This window comes from Mastigoproctus giganteus, chromosome 3, assembly GCF_048544385.1.
Source record: "Mastigoproctus giganteus isolate SK-2022 chromosome 3, ASM4854438v1, whole genome shotgun sequence".
Classification (NCBI taxonomy): Eukaryota; Metazoa; Arthropoda; class Arachnida; order Uropygi; family Thelyphonidae; genus Mastigoproctus; species Mastigoproctus giganteus.
In genome coordinates, this window is record NC_143577.1 from 23,253,435 (window position 1) to 23,273,898 (window position 20,464).

General features: G+C 32.7%; 1 protein-coding gene across 1 annotated transcript in view; it reads left to right on the forward strand.

Annotated features, from left to right (window-relative positions):
* The window catches only part of LOC150087800 (voltage-dependent calcium channel type A subunit alpha-1-like), a 1,442,149-nt gene that overhangs the window by 1,140,166 nt on the left and 281,519 nt on the right, over positions 1–20,464 (forward strand). The window contains exons 36-37 of the mRNA XM_090369204.1: positions 1,361–1,393; positions 14,595–14,740. Of these exons, the coding sequence (XP_090225330.1) occupies positions 1,361–1,393; positions 14,595–14,740 (179 nt within the window). The remainder of the gene's footprint in view (positions 1–1,360; positions 1,394–14,594; positions 14,741–20,464) is intronic.

Genomic DNA, 20,464 nt, shown 5'->3' on the forward strand with positions numbered 1-20,464 from the left:
TTCAGCATCCACAATTTTATTGCAGGTATCACATAGGTAGTAAACTCTAGCTCTGTGTCTCCTTTTTTAAGTTTGAAGTTAATGTTATATATATTGCTATCCCCATTTATAACATGGAATTTTTTACCAGTGCAGTTTTGGTTGTTTATCCAGACACTTAAAGCTGATTTAAAATCGTCTGTAAGTTTTCTCACATATTCACTCCCACAAAACTGTAATTCTGTTAATATTTATTTACAGTTTTTGTTTCAACAAATTTGGAAGTAGTTACTTTACCTACAAAAGTGCAACCCAAAACACATTTCCTTACCAACTCACTTCATTCAATAGTCCTATATATCTTAAGGACTTTACAAACGGAAGTGAAGTGAATTGGAGACACTATTTCCGAACGAAAAAAATTTTAGTTTTTTCTGTACAGTTGTTGATGTATTTGAGATTTTTTGGCACAAGGGTCTCTTGGGCCATATTGTGCCTCTGTACAGTTGTAAAGCATACTTTGCTGCAGATCCAGTACAATAACTTATTAAACTAATTTGTTATAGGCTATGCTTCTGAATCAACTGTATGATTCCATCAACTGGCTGAAATGGAATTCAGTTCAGACAGATAAATATAACTCTAACCTTTGAAACTGAAGCATTTAATTTCTATCTTGATGGTGTGAAAACTGCAAAAGTTGCAAATGCATTGCAACTTTTTAGAGATAAAAGTCTTGCTTTTTTTTTTTGAATTATGGTTTTTTGAGAAAAAAAATTGTCATTTTTAAATTAATCTATATAGTTTTTTTTTTTAAAGCAGTTTACTTTTGACATTAATTGTCTTGCTAAATACCTTTCAGTATGTACTGAATTTTCAAATTTAATTTCAAAATAACTGCTATTCATAATGTTTAAAAATTGTAATTGTTTGCCCTGTTCAAAATTCAGATTTGGTTTTGCAGATTTGTGTGCACATTCCTGAAATTATCTTTTTTAAATTGAAGAGAAAGTGAATATATAATATGGAGACATTATATTCACATATTATGAATCTTACAAAATATTAGCCATTTTTTTTATGTATGCATATAATTCAGTGAACATCCACATTAACAGACTATAATATATTACAACATATTAATAAGTGTCCTTTTTTTGAGTAAATATTAAACGTTCGTATTGTTTGTACCATAATGTCATTCCTCGTTTGACTTGTAAGTTTGTTCACTTAATCTCCGAACTTGTATATTTCATTTTAAGTAATATATCTTATAAAAATCATTATTTCTCTGGAATTTGCAATAACTGCCACACTATCCGTTCACTCTTTTGCATTCTAACAATGTATTCTAGAACAATTATTCATTTGTTTATTGCAGGAAAAGAGTCCAACGCCACCAGCAGATTCACCGGTAGTGTAGATATTGCTATTTAATTTATCTTTTCCATATATTTTTACCTCTTTGTGTTTTTTTTTTATTTCTTCCTCATCCTGTGACTGTTAATCATTTTAGAAACCTTTGTACTAGAATTATATACCTATCCCAGTGGTCATTCCCAGTAAAATTTGTTGTTTCACCAAAAGCAAGCAAGAGGGCGTAGACGGTGCTAAAGCAATTCAGAATATGAGAATAATTTACATTATGAGAAAGTAATTCTGCATGAAAATATTTAAGAAGGAAAACAGCCTTCTTGTTATATGTTATCCTAAACTGCTGACAGCTTTAATATTATCTGAATTTTGTGTACACAGAATTTGTGGCTGTACAAAGTGAAAAAAGGCACCCTCGCTATTCCACAAATTTGATTTTTTGGTAATACTCTATGAAAATTACCACTTTTGAAACAGTTCCATTTAGTAACCCACAGTCAATGTGAAATGTAGTGGTTCTGTACTCAAATTTCAGCTCTTAACAATTTTCTACGCATTCTTAATTGTCCTACAAATTTATTTTTAATAGCCCAATTCATTTTGAACATTAATGTGATAATCTTTTTTTATAGATTATTTTCAGTATTATAATTTACATTTGTTTGGATATATCAAAAAAAATGGTTGTGTATCACACACAAGGTTTTTTTTTTGCCTATTTCCTTTTTTTATTATAAGTACAGCATGACTAAAATTAAATTGGTGATATTTATGCACAAGCACACTTCATAAAAAACAATTATGTGGCGATTTAGATGATATTTGGAATTTACACATTTTTTGATAATGTGAATTTCATTTAAGAATTGAGATTTGTTCATATTTGGGACACCAGGTAGCAACTATGTACATTGTGGAATTGTGATTCTTGTAATTATATACTTTGAATATACTGTTGTGAGATCTACGGAAAGCTTCTTCACATAGCAAAGTCTGAGGATCTTATTTTTGTTTAAATCATTGTAAATCATTATATCCACAAGTTTAAATTATTAAGAGATAACTAAAATTTAAACCACTGATACACTGCAGTAATTACCTTTATAAACAGCATCTTGTTCCAGAAACTATACTAGTTCCTTGGTCACTTGCACTATTCTTTTCAGTAGTCAGGATGTCCAGACAAGTAAACAAGTAAGTAAAAAGAGATGACATTGTAAGAGAGAGAGAGAGTAATCAATTCCTGACTGGTCAATCAGAGAAACCCAATAACCTACCCTACTTCTAAAGATTAGTTCTCTTATAATTATGTACTTGAGTTTAAACCCCAAGTTAACACACACACACACACACACACACACACACACACACACACACAAGAAAAGAAACGATTTTTTATTATAAATTCTGCTTCCAGGTGACTCCATAATGCATATGTATTCCTCCCCATATTTTATTTTTTTTTTGTCTTATATTTAAATTTTCTTATATACATAGCTTTCTTTAACTTTTCTTCTGACAAAATCCTCCCACTCCACATAATTTTGAAATTTTTTACATTAAAACCATAGGAACATTTATAGGTGCATTCTACTATCACAGATTTTCTGTTATTTCCCTTTTCTGATGTTTACAATGTTTCGCAATTCTAGTATCACATAACATCTCTATTTCATCGAAGTACATTTCCCACAATTGTACGTGTTTTTGTATATAACATGTCTATGTCTGGTTGGAGAAATTGCATCACTTAGAATACGACCAATTTTGTTTATTAGCATGCAAATATTCAAGAAGGTTTAAATGCCACATGAAGTCAGTATTTATTACACATTCTTCCTATTACGTATGATATTGGGACTGCTTTTTTGAATTTGTTTCTGTTTAATATTTTTTCACTTTTCATTGAAGTAATTCCTATGATTTTCTGTGTATTTGCATGTGGTTTTGTCAACTAATCCCTGTGGAAACCCATTGGTAGAAAAGGTAGTGGAGATGTGTTTAAGTTCATTTAATTTTTTTGGATTGCAAATTCTTATTGCTCTGTACATTAGTGTTTTCATGCTGCTTTTTTTGATATTCATCAGATGATTCAAATTAAAATTAATATAACATCCAGAGTCCATCTTTTTCCTATACAATAAAATGTAATTATAATAATATAACAGAATTTTGTTCTGTCTCCACAAAAACATCCAAAAGTGTCAATTTCCCATACTCTTCTAATTAGCAACTAGATCGTTAAAGTGATGGAATCACCGTGACACCTCACAGACAATAAGATGCAAACTGCCAAAATTTAAACCGTTTTCATTTCTTAAATCACTTCATCTAAAATATATTAATTCCAAATATCATAAGAAATTTCAGTTGTTGGTTCTCAGGGTGTGCTTGTGTGCAATACAAATTCATAAAAAAAAAAAAAAAAAAAAAAAAAAAGGAGCATTTCAGGATATTGCAAATACAGTAATAGATGGTGCACTTCTGGCAAGTCTGCATGCTACTTGCACGACTCAGCAATAATGAAACCTTTGTTTACTGGCACTGCTCTAGTCTGTTTCTCCCTGGAGTAAATAAATTCTGAATAGTTCTATTTCATTTTCGTTAATTGCTTCCTACTAGGATATTAAACTCTCAAGTATTCAAATTTAGTGAATTTATCGGACTTGGGCATTCCAGTTGCCATAAAGCCCCCTAAAAAGAATCTTGAAGTGAACTCCAAGATGTGATCTGTTAGTCTAATACCCATTATGACTGGATTGACAAATGATGCGGGATGCTTAAATAAAGAGTTGTGCAACCATCACGAAACAGTTATAACCCTTTAACCATCTATACTAGTTAAATTAATGCAAACTATTTTGTATATTATCTGCATATTAAGTTCATAACAGTATATTCATGTTATGATCCTTAATCAATTGATCCATCCAAGACTAATTTTCATTCTGCAGGTACATATAAATTAATTAATTGAAGCAGTATCAAAACATATTGCACGAAGTAAGCATTATAGTTTGAGCATGCTCAATGGTGATGGGATTCTTCCTCTTGCTCAGAATGCTCTCTCAGGCATTCTGAGCAAGAGGAAGAATCTTTCCTCAATTTGAATTTATGCCCTCTTAGGCATAAATTCAAATTGAGGAAAGATAGTTGTAGGATAGATGTGTGGAAGTATGCCTTTAGCCAGCGGGTGGTTCATTGCTGGAACAAACTTCCATCCGTCATTGTAGAAGTTGATAGCTTAAATAGATTCAAGGCAAAACTAGACAAACATTTGGAGTGAGTGGATGGGTGAAATGAGAAGGGTTTTTTTTTTTTTTTTGCTGATGCTGTATAAGCTTGCTTTCTTGCATCATATGCCTTAACTAATGCTATTCTTGAATTTCATCTTGTGATTATGCTCTAGTATCAAGTAACTACTAGAGCTTAATCACATGATGACAAAAGACCTTTTCTAAATGCTTAGAACTAGAGTTTTTGATTTAATTAATGTGCACTATCTATTTACCAATTAGTTTTGATAAATTACTGACATGAAATGATTTGCAGCAGAATCAAGTACCAATGGAAACAGTCAAATGTGAGCATAACTGTGGTGGATTTATTGACTGCTTGCCATTTGCAATAGGGAGCAAGTTTTTTTTATTGTTTAGTCAGAGTAAATGAGTCATGGATAGACTACTTTCACCAGAGAGAAAACAGAAATTGAACCAACAAAAGCATCTTCATTTGCCTCTCCTTATGAATGAGGTAACGATTCAGAGACAGCACAATTTTCTTTATCTTCTTGGGAAAAGAAATTGTGGGGGATTACACTTATTACTTTTCCAGAGGCTAACAGCCTCTGGAAAAGTAATAAGTGTAATCCCCCCTTTCTGTGGTTAAGTTTTAATTGAGCATCAACTTGTCAAAAAAAAGTTGACACCAAACTGTTATTCTTCTTGTTGGTATTTATATTAAACTTAAGATTTAAAATATTTATTAAAGTGACATCAGTGTGTTAGAATTGGAGAATAAGGCCACAAAAATCAAAACTCTCATTAATGGCCATACAAAATATGGCTGCAACCCATATTTCAGAACAGCCAACCTTATTTAATTTTTTTAATTAAATTAATGCTAAATTAATGGGTAATAAAACTTGCCTTTGTTTCATATTGCTCTATTCTTTTTTTTTTTTTTTTTAAGTGCTACTGGATAGTGTACGAAGTACACTGCATGTAACTTAAATATAAGGGAACTACAAGCATTGGTACTTGGTGCACTGTTACATTATTATAATTTAAATAAAAAAAATAATTAAATAATTGTGTATGTATATATATATATATATATATATATATATATATATATTATTCATACTTGTATTTTGATAATGATTCCCATATGATGTAAATAATAGTTTACTGCCAGTAATTTGAGCTAATGATAAAATCTTAATTGGGTTTCTTTTTAAGTGTATAGTACAGGGGTTGAAAACCTTTTTAAGGGTGCATGCCAAAATTGGCTAAATCTTTTAAAAAAACTACCCTTGCACATTTTTCACATGCCCCTTGAATATCAGAAGGCGATATTCAAGACATTTAATCACACAATTTTGTTACAATTTCGTCAGTACGTCTCACCACTCCAACTTCAAACAAATCATTGTATGAATACAGCTATTGTATGAATACAGCTATTTACTGAATGGTGTGATGTCAGTACATGCCTGGTAGAGAGGACGGGTGTGCGCAGGTCATGACTCAAGGTGGATTCCTGGAGTGATGTTTCGAAGTTTGAAAATTTTCTTGCTGAATTCCACATGCCCAAAAAATGTATATGCGTGACACTTTGGGCATGCATGCCATAGGTTCGCCACCCCTGTATAGTATATACTACACTATACTCTACTGTGTTTTTAAAATCATCAGTCATCAGTAAAACTAAATGGATAAATAGACAGAGCCATAACTAGGTATTCCTGTGCCTCCCAGTCAAATGTGAACTGAAAGGCAATTGGAAAGAAAATGAGCACTCAACACTAGATGTTCACTTGAATTTGTGGGCAAACATTTTCCCATATAAACTTAATTCCACAAAGAATGAGTTAATTGACTAGTATGGTGGGCTTCATTCAGAAGTACAGGTATGGTAATACAGATCTTTAATCAATCACAGAATATATAATTAAAGAATCTGATTTCCTTAAAAGCAGTTAATCACACACTCACTTATTCTGGAGTACTTCAAAGTTTAAAAAAAGTAATAATAAATAAATAAATATACATATATATATATATATATATATATATATATATATAATTTTTAAATCCTGCATTTTTGTGCTCCTGAGCAAGTGCCTTGATTGCCCTACCTTAATTATAGCTCTATCAATAGATGTTGAATATACAGGTAGAAAATATTAGTTTATTCTCCATTATTATAAACTTTTAATATTTTCCCTACGGTGAGGAGCAGATTAGCAATTGTTGAATGATTTTACAGACTGTAATGAATGTGGGTGGAGCACTCAGATAAATATGATTTATCAAGATAGATAGGGGTGCTTTCTCTATTTTAAATTTTTAGAAAGGTCGCAGAACAGGAACTAGATCTGTAATGTCCTTTTCATTGCAGGTCTTGTATTTTAAGAATTGTGGTTATTAAATAGGAATGCCAGGAAGTGAACAGATCATTTGATTTTGCAGTGTTATTAATATTAAGGAGCATGTCAATGATTTGGGTGCCGTACTTTTAAATTGAGCAATGGGATGTCACTATGGTATTTTTTCGGGGGGGGGGGGTTGAGTATATCTGTATTATGTTTGAACGTGTTAAATGAGCATTAGCAGTAAGATCAACAGCTTTGGATTTGCCAAAAAATTTTGATATTTCTTATCTCAGATTCAGGGAATCATGGTCTACTCATGCTGATTAGTCTAGAATCTTGATCTGCCCACATTTATAATTTTATCTTTATGTTTATCTTTATGTTCATGTTTATTCAGTATTAGAATAATTTTTTATAACTAACAGACATGTTTATCATGTGTTTATTGGTTAAAAAACTGGTTAAAGTCAACTCTGACTCTAGGTAGTTGTTTGGTAATTTCTATGTACTTCCATTGTTTTAAATCAAATAATGTAACAGGATCTTTAATGAAGATTTTTACTCAGCATTTGCTCCCCCTTTCCCTATTAAAAAGATTGTCTTTAGAGATGGTTGCTGATTGACACACTTGAACTTGTTGATAGCTTTACAGGGGAAGGCAAGTTTGCATTACTGCAGATAAAGATCTTGTATTCATCAGGCATGTTATCATTTTATTACAAGAAATCAGTTTGTGATGTCATTGCTGGCATATTCCATTCCAAGTACTTTTTGTCTTGAGCATTAACCCAGTCTAACACCACCTTTAATAACACTATATAGATATAATAATAATATATATATACAAATAGATAATTAGATTGTCAACCATAAGGTTTTAGCTCCCAAACTGCTACTCATCTCACCAATATCTCAGACCAGACCTAAAGGCATATATATTATTTCACCATCCATGAAGTTATCAACACATTTCAATTTTACAATTATGCCGTCCCAGTTTATGAAGAGAGTTATTGTCTTTTATAAACTGAATTTTTCATAAATGAAGTAGATACGCCCCCTACCACCACCACCACCACCACCACCACTTTCTTTAGACAGGTTTGTCTGGAGTGTTCATATATTGAGGGAGTGTGCATATATATATATATAAATTATGCTATAGTGATCTCAGAACAAAATAACTTCAAGATTTTGTCTTTTTTATTGTGAATATCCACTGATTTTTTTTTTTTTTTTTTCCCCCAAAAATTCAGAGAATGCTTTTTAAAAGCCAAAAGTAATAATTTAATTTTAAAAAATGCTATGAATAGTCTGATAAAAAAAATTGCATGCTCACCACTGCATGTGAACATCTCATCTGTTTTAGAATTAACAGGGGAGGGGTTATCTTCATCTGGTATATTTAATTGCATAACTTTCTCCAGGATTTTATTAAAGCTGAGATATCAATGATTCATCAAGACTGACAAAATTCATGTTGGGAATCATTTATGAGATGAAAGATTTCAAGATAAGAGGTAACTGGAGATAACAATAACTGGAAGGGAGTGAGTGATTTGTCCCTTTTTTTTAGGAATTGTCAGGATATGAGCAAATTTTCATGTCAATGAAAAAATACCAGTAGAATAGGAGAATGTAAAATGGAGACACAAAAGAGGAGTAAGATTGGAGTTGGAGAAAGATTTTAAGAACAAATGGAGAAATTCAGTCAAGATCTGAACCTGGATGACTTGGCATCAAGATTGTTCAGGATTCTTCTAATGTTCTTCTGTCAGAAGGCAAGGGGAGCCATTGAATTTTTGATATTTGTAGAGTAGGAGGAAATTTGCTAACATTATTGATGCCAGGGTTATTTTATTTTTATTTATGTATTATACTAGGTGGCCATAGTCACAGCCAGCTTTCCTGGCAACTCCACCACCTATTTACAACCACTGAACAAGTTAAGGTACAAGTAACTTAGATTCCCTCAGTGAGTGACAGTTCATTCTCAATATAATGTCCATGTCACAATGCATTTAGGTGTCTGAAACCATAAAAGTCCCAACATAAGGTTGATGACTTCCAACTGATACTTGTAGGTCTACCACAAAGACTCAAAATTGTTAGTAGAAGTCCAATCTAGGAAGTAGAAGTTTTAGCCAGGAATTGTGATCACAATGAAGAAATCAACTTTCTTCTCAAAACTAAGCAGTCCCATCAGTGCAGCAGTAAAGAGTAATACCTCAATCAGTCTCCACATACAGTCCCTGAAACCACAGCAACACAGGTCATCCATTAAGGAAGCAACCACAATGTCATCCAGCAGGGCCATCATGGTGTCTAATCCTCCACTGGAGTCCCAATTTCTCCATCATGAGCCCACATGAAAAGTGTCAATGGTCTCCTCAACAACTGCTCTGGATTACCTGATACGACATGTGGTTACTAACATTAATATTATTATATCACAAGTCTCTACAGCTGAAGAACTATGCTCCATGTGGGTACCATAAGTTTGATGTTTGCAGTTTGATGCAAGGTTAGAGGAAAAGTGAGGTGCTAATAAGTCGTCAGCTTTAGATGAGGATGCAAGCGAGGTGGGAGCTTTTGCAGGAACAGAAGGTTGAGCTATCATTTGAAAAAGAAGCAGGTTTCCTACTATTATCTTGTTCAAAATCAAAATAAGATTTATTAATAACTTTTTTACTGCTGTTACAAGCTTTAGTGTAAGCACAGCATAAAACTGGGGATTTGGATACAAGCCAGTTACGATATGCTACATTTCCTTCTCAAATGGTCTTAGCACATTTATTGGGAAACTAAGGTTTAAATAACATTGAGTGAGGGTGGAACAAGGAATATGGACCACAGGAACTTGACCATAGCTAGTAATATTTATTGCTTGTGGTGATATTACTTGCCTTATAGTTAGTTGTGTTTAATTGTACATTTGCCAAATATAAGGATTTATTTTGAAGAGATAAAAAAAATCATGTAGCAGCCAACTCACTCACTTCGTCAAGTGTTGTTCAGCTGTTTTAAATTTGTAAATTATACATGCTCTTAGTAAGTTGACTGTAGCTTTCCATCTGTTTACAGTGATATTACCATATGGTCAGTGATGTTTAGTTATACATTTGGTAACCATAGGATTTATTTTGAAGAGATAAAAAAAAAAAAATCACATAACAGTCAAAATATATATGTTGCATATTCATTCCATGCTTTTATTTATTTATTTTGTAACACTGAATCTTATATCCATATTATTAGTGTAGAATATAGCCATCAACACATTTTTGGTGATTAATTAGAAAGAAATACAGAAAAAGATTATTTCAAGAAGCCTGAAATACTATGGCTCACTAAACTAGAAATAAAACTGTTATTAATAAAGAACATGAATGGTAATTTTCTTGTGTTTTTTATGATAATTCCTACAAGATTGGTACCTTATTTTTGATTCACAATTACCATTTTCATACTAATTTCCTGTGAAGTGATCTATCTCTTCCTATCAGTGTAAACAGAATCCTTCACAGGAAATTAGTTATAAAATGGTAATTGTGAATCAAAAATAATAATAAGATACAAGATAAAACTCCTTTTTTTTCCCTTACATATTGAAAACAGATGTCCTTTTGGTATGCATCTCATGAGATATGAGAAATACCAACCATAATATGGATGTAACCAAATATCCATACATGATTGGTAACCAAATATCCATACAAAACATGATTGGGGTAACCAAATATGGATATTTGGTTACCCCAATCATGTTTTGTGTGCTAATATTAAAACAGAATTTTTATTTTGCAAAATCTCAGACTCTCTTTTTTGTCATATACGAATAGAATTTAGCAAATCAGTAGTGTGAGGTAGTGTGGCATTTGGAAAGGGTAGGCTCAAATTTTTGAGTGAAAAAGTTAGAAAGTTCTTTTCACTCGAAACAAGTTAGATAGTCTCAGGTATAGAGTTTACCCTGAAAGCTATCCTGCCTTTACCTTCCATATAAAATGCAAACTGATTCCTGAATACATTTCATACTCTACACCCAGCCTCTTGTTTAGTATCCCATTTACATTATTATTACTGTCATTATCAGATACAAACATAATACAGTCATGACAAAGTGACTACTTGTGTATTTGTGCTAAGAGTTTGCTTATGATTTTATCTTTCATTTACAGATGCTCAAGTTTACCCTCTGATTTGCCTGAATTGTATGTAGGATTGAATTAAGAAGCACTCATGTTTCCCAATAAAATATATAGTAAATTACATTTTTTATTCCTATGTATAGGAATAAAAACATGTAATTTATTCAAAAGCCCAGCCTCTGATTAGTTATTGTAGATAGAATAAGTTTCTTAATAACATACATTGGATAACATGGAACAGAGTTATGCTCCTCAGGAAAAAGAATTCTTCTTTTTGCATGCTTCTGGCATTATGACAGATAGCTGAAGAATTTTGCCATTTTAATTCCAATACACCATTACCTGAACAGCATTCTGCCAAAAGTTTTCAAGATTTAAAGAGACCATAAATACAATGAACTGGTGGTGAAAGTAGTATCGATGAACTTTCTGAGATCTCAGCAAGTTCTCAAGAATGAGTGAGAAAGATTCCACATGAAATTGTACTTTCAAATACATCTGCACATCAAGTACTGCAGCATCATGAATTTATTATGTAAAGGGATATGTTTTTTATAAGAATTACACATGGGTGATATAAATTGGCAACTTCAATTTTGTGAATGGTGTGTTTCCCCCTGGATGTTCGTGTAAACTGCCAAAACACTATATGCTGATTACAGAGTACTTCATATTGCTGTTCATTGTCAAACTAACCTAAAAGTAAGTGTTTATTGAAAATAATTCATTGAAACTGTTTTGGGACTAGGAGCAATGAATTCTGAATGATATTTTCATTTGCTGCATGATATGGTGAAACATATTTGGACAATGTACTAACAGTTCTCTCAGTATTAGCTTTAGTAGCATGGTGCATTGTCTTACTTCATTCATGTAGCATGTAGTGCAAATCTGGCAGGTTAAAATTCCCCCCACCCCTCGCTCTCTCTCACGAATTGAGTGTCACCAGACCTCAGTATATTCCTGGTTTTTCCCTAAGGAGTTATCTCAAGTTTTTTGTGTCTGCTGACTATCCAGAAACCATTGAAGATCTTTAAGGTTAAATATCCAAGTTGTCTGAATAAATCTTTCCAAAGACTTTGGAACTTTAAACCATCATATCAGTATGCGTGACCAACAGGAAGGCCATCAGTTTAAGCATTTGTTTTTGTTCACAAGTTACAAGTTCGCATCCCATCTAATTATTGCAATTACTATATTATTTCTTCATATAGTTAGATATTTTCCTGAGGCCAGGCCGTGGGACTCCCAATACGTGATATATCATTTCCATATTTTATTAGATATTTAGAATGCAATATAACTTACAAAATCAGAGTAAAAATTGAAGAAACTTATTTGACAACTTTAAACTTTAGTGTCATAGGTAGCTAGCTACCTGTGCATAAATGTGGGCCTGATAATATGTTTTTTTTTATTGCTAATGCATATTATTTGCTTCTGCACTTGGGCTTCCAGCATGGGTTTTCATTCCAAATTTTTATGCTATTGCATTCCTAAGTGGGAAAAATTTTAGTTGTCTCCTAAATTTACACAGAATGTCAAACATGCTTTCATGCTTTGCATACAAGTAATACATTTTATTCACAGAGATCAAATTACTACCGCAGAATTCATAGCATTGGTATGCTTATTAAATGTACTCTGTTTTAAGAAAATAAAGTAATCAGCTTTGGAATTATGGAAAGAGATTGTGTTGTTATGCTTTATAGATATTGTGCAGTTGCAATATACTGAATATAGATGAATATTCTGCCTGTATCATATTATTAATAGAGGTTATTTTAGATGGCCTTATCAGCAATTTAGGCAACAAAACAGGCTGTATTAGGTATATAAAGTCTGTAAATATAAATATCGCCAAGGAAATTTCATAACATTACTCAAGTTTCTGTATGTAATCCCACCCCCCTTCCACCTTACCACTTGCAAAAAAAGTGTAAAGCTTTATAGTTGTTACTCGCATTTCAGTTTTGTTAAATTTAGAGTCTGGGTCCAGTGAAATGTTCCTTGAATTTTTAGTTACGAAAATCTTCCATAACTTATAACTAGTAAACAAAAATGTAATTTCTTTGCTCTGTGGTAAGCATTTTTACTAGTTATTAGGACTAGGACAGTTAGATTGTTCACTCATTCTTTGCTGTTTCTCACATATCTCTCTTTCCTCTTTTTGAAGTATTAATGATTATTTGCAAAAAGCATCTTTCTCAATATTGTTTTCTGGTATCCAGGACAGGGTTTAATTTATAGGGACCCAGCTACATATAAACCCAGTTCTTGAATTCTTTTTTGCAAGATATGAGTATTATCATGCAAATAAAGTTTGGACCACTATAATTATTGATAGGAATACAAAACCTTTATAATATAACTTAAATACTGCTGATTTAAATTTTTAAGTAAGGGAATTTTTTTACATTCTTTTATCAGTTTACCAAGTGATCCCTCTGTTTCCTTTCTTATGGGTCTATATACAAAGTTATATATATATCAAGTAGTTTGTACTGTTTGTTTTGTGCAAAAATCTACATATTATGGCATTACGCAATTCAATTATAATTGCATTCTTTCTTAATATCTCTGTGATTGTAAATCAGTTTAGTTCCTCTTTGTCAATGTTGCTAAACTGAACTAAATTGTACAGCCACATATGAATACCAATTTATATATAGTATTAATATTCAGTGCTGTTGCCAGTCACTTTTTCAGATGCAGACTAAAATTTCAAATAAAAGTGTGCACTCTACGCCTTCTATATGTAATGCACAAGTTCACTGGCACTTTAAAGAAATATAATCCTATGTGAATGTATGTATATGTGTCACCACTGTAAAGTAGTTGCCACAAAGCTGCAGTATGCCTAATTAAAATTAAAATCATATAAAGTATGATAAAAAATGATTAGTGTGAAGCAGAGGCATTTTATGAATAGTGAATTAGAATGAGTTAAAATGATTTGTCATCAGTGAAGTGGCACTGCATGTGACTGCACTAACACAAGCATGTCTGCATAGCTGTTGTAAAATCACCTACTGTTTGTTATTTATTACACCCTTTTCCTCCTCCTGTTACATTTTATCCATGTTATGTATTATATTTACTCTTTAGAATTTTTCTTTATATTTTAATTTATTCAGCACGGTTTTTTGTTTTTTTTTTGTATTTTTTGCATGCCATAAATGCATTATGCCTTATCATCTTGATGAATTTAGCTCTTTTAAGACTTTTAAATAGTATATACATATATTCTCAAAATAACTTTCAAAGTTTATAACTTTATATAAATTTAGTCCACTAAAATTAAAACATAAAATTCAAAGATAAATTTAGCTTTTGATTTGCATCAAACTAAATGCAGATAGCATGACATCAAAACAGAATTAAGAAATAAAATAACTTCATTGGAGAAACTTTTAATATGTTTCTAATGTAAAATGTTAAGAAATAAACCCTGTATCATCATCCCTTATCTCCGCTTGAATATTGCGCATGCTCAGCAGCCATCCTTACTGCACCGCCTGATGGGGGCTGTGCACAACTCCAACACACATGACAGTCAAGACAGCCTAGATGATGACTTTTTTTATGGTGACTCCCGACTATCTCGTTCCCGACGTGGGTCTATGCAACCATCTAATTTCAGGTTAGTATATGTTAGCAATTTCTTTTTTTCTTTATATATATATATATATACATAGCATACATATACATTTGACTTAACATAATATTTTTTCATTTGATACCTTAATGAAATAAAACATTGATTAATAAAAACTGGATTCAGTATTATATCTTAATGTAATTTTAACTGTTTTTAACTATATCTGTTTTAAGTAATTTTTCTTATATTTTATTCTTATACATATATTCTCATATATGTATAAGAATAAAATATAGTTCACATCATACTACACCTTAACTTTCCTTAATGGCATTCATTGATTTCATCTAATTATACTCAGTTTCTGATGAATTCTTAAATGGCCATGCCTCATTGAACAACAGACTCCCAATATTAAGTTGAATTATGACACTATTATTATAGAACAAAAGTGTTATAGACAAAAAGATATCACATTCAGTGTAATTCAAATCAGGAATGAAATATTAATTGAATAAATTCAAACTGTGAAACTCAAGGTTATGTGGTTCAAATTTTGAAATAAAATATGTTCAGATTTTTGTTTCCAAGAAGACCAAAATTTGGATCAGAAAAAATTTTTATTAGCTAATACTTTTGATAAGTATTTCCAATGTATATTGTAATTAAGATGAAAATCCTTATGTATATGAAACTGCTACAAAATTTAATAACAAACTATATTCTAATATGCTTAATTTCTTAAATGTAATAGTATAAATATAATAAGAGAAAGCACTCACACTGCATTAAACAAAATCTATTTATTATGATGAGAGTTTATTAAAATTCTTACTCACATTACAAAAATCCAAATATGTATGTTGGAATAGTCTGCTAACTATTCTCAATGGAATTAATGCATTACTGAATAAACAAGAACAGGGAGAACCAGGGTTAGTTCTCCTTGTTGAAAACTGTATAGAAACATTATATGATCATGCCCGTAGAGTTTTTTCATGTTGTCAAAACTCTTTTTCATGTTGAAAAACTCTTTAAATAGATCTAATTTTGAATTAGTGAGATCTAGTTCTTTTTTTCTAGTTATTTTAATGTCAGAATTCATGTATCTAGAATCTACACTCACTTTGTAGCTTGCTTGCCATGGAGTTGAGCTCCTTGATCACCTTTTAAATATTGATTTTTAGATATGCAAAGATTATTTTAAAGATGTATTGTATTAGTATTATGAGTGATAAATGATTCAAATAAACAAGCTTATACAGCATTGGCCCTCATCTGTACATTCCCCCTAAATATTTGTCCAATCCTTTCTTAAATTTATATTCAAACTACCCACTTCCAGCATTAGATGGAAGTTTATTCCAACAACCACTCTCTAGCTGAAAGCAAATTTTCAAACATCTGTCCTGCACCATACTTTTTCGATTTAAATCTGTTCCCTTCTGTGTATTGTCCAAGAAAAAGTAAAGATACCATCTGCATTTAGTTTACTCAATCTATTTAAAGCCTTCAACAATTCAATTAGGGCCTTTTGTAGATACCTAGTTTCCATGCACTGCAATTTGCAAAAGAACCAATATCTTTCTTGGTAACAGCATCATTTTGTGTCCCTGACTAATCTTGTTGCTCTTCTCTGTATCTATTCCAACAGATTAATTGGAACAGATACAGAAAAGAGCCACCTCCTTCATAAAATGAGGCTTCCATTTTAAGTACTCAAGTATCATATGACAGCTATCCTTGCAGTTCATTATACTGTCGTTCGTGCTTTATGGAGTGTTGATGTTCAAATTTGAATTATTTCATAAGTGAAACTGATTATGAACAAATTAGTATTAGCGGCAAATGATGCAAGAAAGCAAGCTTATGCAGCATCAGTCAAAGAAAAAAATAAAAATAAATAAATAATAAAAAAAATTTCCATTTTACCTGTCCATCCCCTCAACAGTTTGTCTAGTGCTTCCTTAAATTTATTCAAACTATCCACTTCCACAACAACACATGGAAGCTTGTTCAACCACCTACAAATTTTTGTATTAGCCGAAGGCAAACTTCTGCACATCTATTAGCATTAGCATTAGTAAAGGCATACGATGCAAGAAAGCAAGCTTATGCAGCATCAGCCAAAAAAAAATCAGCCGATTTTATTTTGCAATCCTTTCTCAATTTGAATTTATGGCACCTCATGTGCATAGTCTGAGCATGTACAAATGAAACATGTGAGATTACTGCTCACTTCAACAGATAAGTAACTGCTTGTCATCCTCTTTAATTGAAATAACCCACAAAGAAAATGACTTTTAAAATCATGATTAGGGAACAGCAGTCTTGTTATCCAAAAAATAATTAATTCTCAACTACCTCACTTCTTATGCACAAAAAGGCAAAGAGAGAGAGAGAAAGAAAATGAAGCCAAAAAAAAAAAAAAAAAAAAACTATGGAGCATGTGCATACCACATTTTGCTCTAAAAAATTCTTTACACAAAGCTGTAAAGAATTTTTGACAACTGTATTTCTCCGATTAAAAAATAGTCAGTGATACAGATTTAAACTGAGAGCCACACTGAAGGGAATGCTAAAATTCATACTAACATAATTTCTTACAGATATTTTGATTTGTGTGTGTGTGTTTTTTATATTTTTTTTATATTAGTTACTTAAAATATTAATAACACGTTGGCTAGATCGTTAAGAGATAACCACCAATTGATACACTGTTACATCATGATTATGTTTGTTATTATAGGCTTATGGGCTGAAACTCTTAGCATTAGCATTAGTAGAGGCATATGATGCAAGAAAGCAAGCTTATGCAGCATCAGCCAAAAAAAAAAAAAAAAAAAAAACCCTTCCACTTCACCCCTCCGTTAAAAATACCTATCCAGCTGAGCCTTAAATTTATTTAAGCTATCAACTTCCACAGCAAGGGATGGAAGTCTGTTCCACCAACCAACTACCCACTGGCTAAAGGCAAATTTCCACACATCTATCCTACATCTGTCTTTCCTCAATTTGAATTTATGCCCTCTCAGGTGATCATTCTGAGCAAGAGGCAGTATCCCATCAGCATTGAGCATGCTCAAACCATTGAAGGCTTTGTACATTTCTATCAGATCACCTCACTGGTGCCTAGTCTCTAGACACTGTAATTTGCAAAACTTAAGCCTTTCTTCGTAAGAGCAACCCTTCGTTCCATTCACTAACCTTGTTGCCCTTCTCTGTACTCGTTCCAGCAGCTCTACATCCTTCTTGAAATGAGGCCTCCAGACCTGTTTACAGTACTCAAGGTGCGGCCTGACCATTGCCTTATACAAGGGAATAATCACCTCCCTATCCCTGCTAGAAAAATTCCTGTATATCATTGATAAGACACCATGAGCTACTCTTGCAGCCCGTCTGCACTGCTCAGAGAACTTCATATCTGCCGCCTGCACAATTACCCCCAGTTCCTTTTCATTCTCTACCATTGTCAGTGTAGTACCACAGAGTTGATACGTTGCTCTGGGGTTGCTGTTTCCCATATGTAGTACTTTACATTTTTCAATGTTAAATTTCATTTGCCACCTCTCAGCCCATCTGCTCAACCTTTCCAGATCCTGTTGCAGCAGCATAGCATCAGTAGTGTCCTTAACAACCCTGCCAACCTTTATATCGTCTGCAAACTTGGACATTAAGCTTAATATACCATCATCAATATTATTTATAAATACAGAAAACAACAATGGACCCAACACTGAACCCTGAGGAACTCCACTAATAACTTTAGTCCACGATGAGCAGTGTCCATTAATTACCACTCTCTGTCTTCTCCCCCTCAACCATCCCTTTATCCATAGCAGCAATTTGCCACCAGTGCCACGCTGCTCCAATTTGTGCAGCAGTCTTCCATGTGCAACAGTATCAAAAGCCTTTCTAAGATCTAAATATATAATATCAAAGTTATTCCCTGCATCCAATTATTTTGTGACTACATCATAGTATCCAATCAAATTGGTCAGGCAAGACCTTCCCTTAACAAAACCATGCTGTGTCTGAGCTATAACTGAATTCTTGTCAAGATGGTCCTGAAGTGCTTCTTTAATCAGTGCTTCCATTAATTTTCCTGGAACAGAAGTTAAACTCACAGGTCTATAATTACTTGTGTCAGCCTTTGATCCTCCTTTGTGAATTGGGGTTACATTTGCACATCTCCAATCTGTGGGCACCTCCCCTGAGTCCAAGGAAGCTCTCATAATTATGGCTAATGGATTGCTTACTTCCTTTGCTGCCTCCTTTAATATAACTGGATAGATCCCATCCACCCCAGGTGCCTTTCTTGTATTTATCTTCAACAATTTCTCCTCCACTTTACTCTCAATTATTACAATATCATCTAGCTCACTGCCAGTGTTTACTTCATCTATGGCATTCCCCTTCCTGAATAACTCCTCATGTGTGAATGTAGATGCAAAATATTGATTTAATTTGTTAGGTACCTGAGCAGGATCATGAACAGTTGAACCATCGATATCAAGTGGACCAATCTGATTCATCCCCTTCCTTCTAGAGTTTACAAAAAATAAAGAACTCCTTGCTGTTTTTCTTTGCATCCCTTGCCAAAAATTTCTTGTAATCTGCCTTCGCCTGCCTAACCTCCTTTGTAACTTGGTTACAGATCAACTTATATCTATCATAGGCTTCTGTGTCACATGTTAATTTATATGTATCCCATGCATTTTTCTTCTCTGCCATGTCTCATTAGTTCATCTGACATCCATTTAGGCCTGAACCTTGAACAATATTTCTTAGTTGGTATGTAAAGCCTAGTAGCTTCCAAGATAAGTTCTTTGAATGCTTCCCATTTTGAGTTTGCTGTTGGTAACATCATCAGTTGGTCCCAGTGTATCGAATTTAAATACTGTCTCAGACCACCGTAGTTGCCTTTACAAAAGCAATAACCCTTCCCTTTATCCCTGATGGTAGTTACCTCCTTGAGTAAATCCCACTTCAGCACACTGTGATCACTGCCACCTAGTGGTTCCTTTATCTGCAGATTCTTAATGCATGAAGAATCACTACTGATAATCAAATCAAGAATATTGCTCCCTCTGGTTGCCTTCTGAACATGCTGATTTAGAAAACAATCATCCAATAAATCCCCAAAAGCCTTGCTAGTGTGTGAGTGACCAACCCACATTGGATGATTGGACCAACCCCATTAAAAAATAGTCAGTGATACAGATTTAAACTGAATTCCACGCTGAAGGGAATGCTAAAATTCATACTAACATAATTTCTTACACATATTTTGATTTGTGTGTGTGTTTTTTTATATTTTTTTTATATTAATTACTTAAAATATTAATTACACATTGGCTAGAGGGTTAAGAGATAACCACCAATTGATACACTGTTACATCGTGATTATGTTTATTAGTGAATGTGACAAGGGACTGTGTAAGTTCCAGAATGGAACTTCCACAGTCCCACTCCTTTGTCATATTCACTACTCTTCTTAATGATCAGCTGTCCAGGCAAGAAAAGGTGTAGATGACATTATCTTCCTTCCTTTTTTGCCTGGATACTCTGAACATTGAGAAAATGTATGACCAAAGGACTGGCAGAAGTTCCGGTATGTGATGCTGCTGTTAATAAAGGTAATAATTGTGGTGTTATTATGTGTCAGTCGATAGTTATCTCTTAAGATTGTTAGTACCAATAAGACATTATTTATTATTATAACCTAATATAGTGAATAAAATAATAAAATTACAGTTCATTATT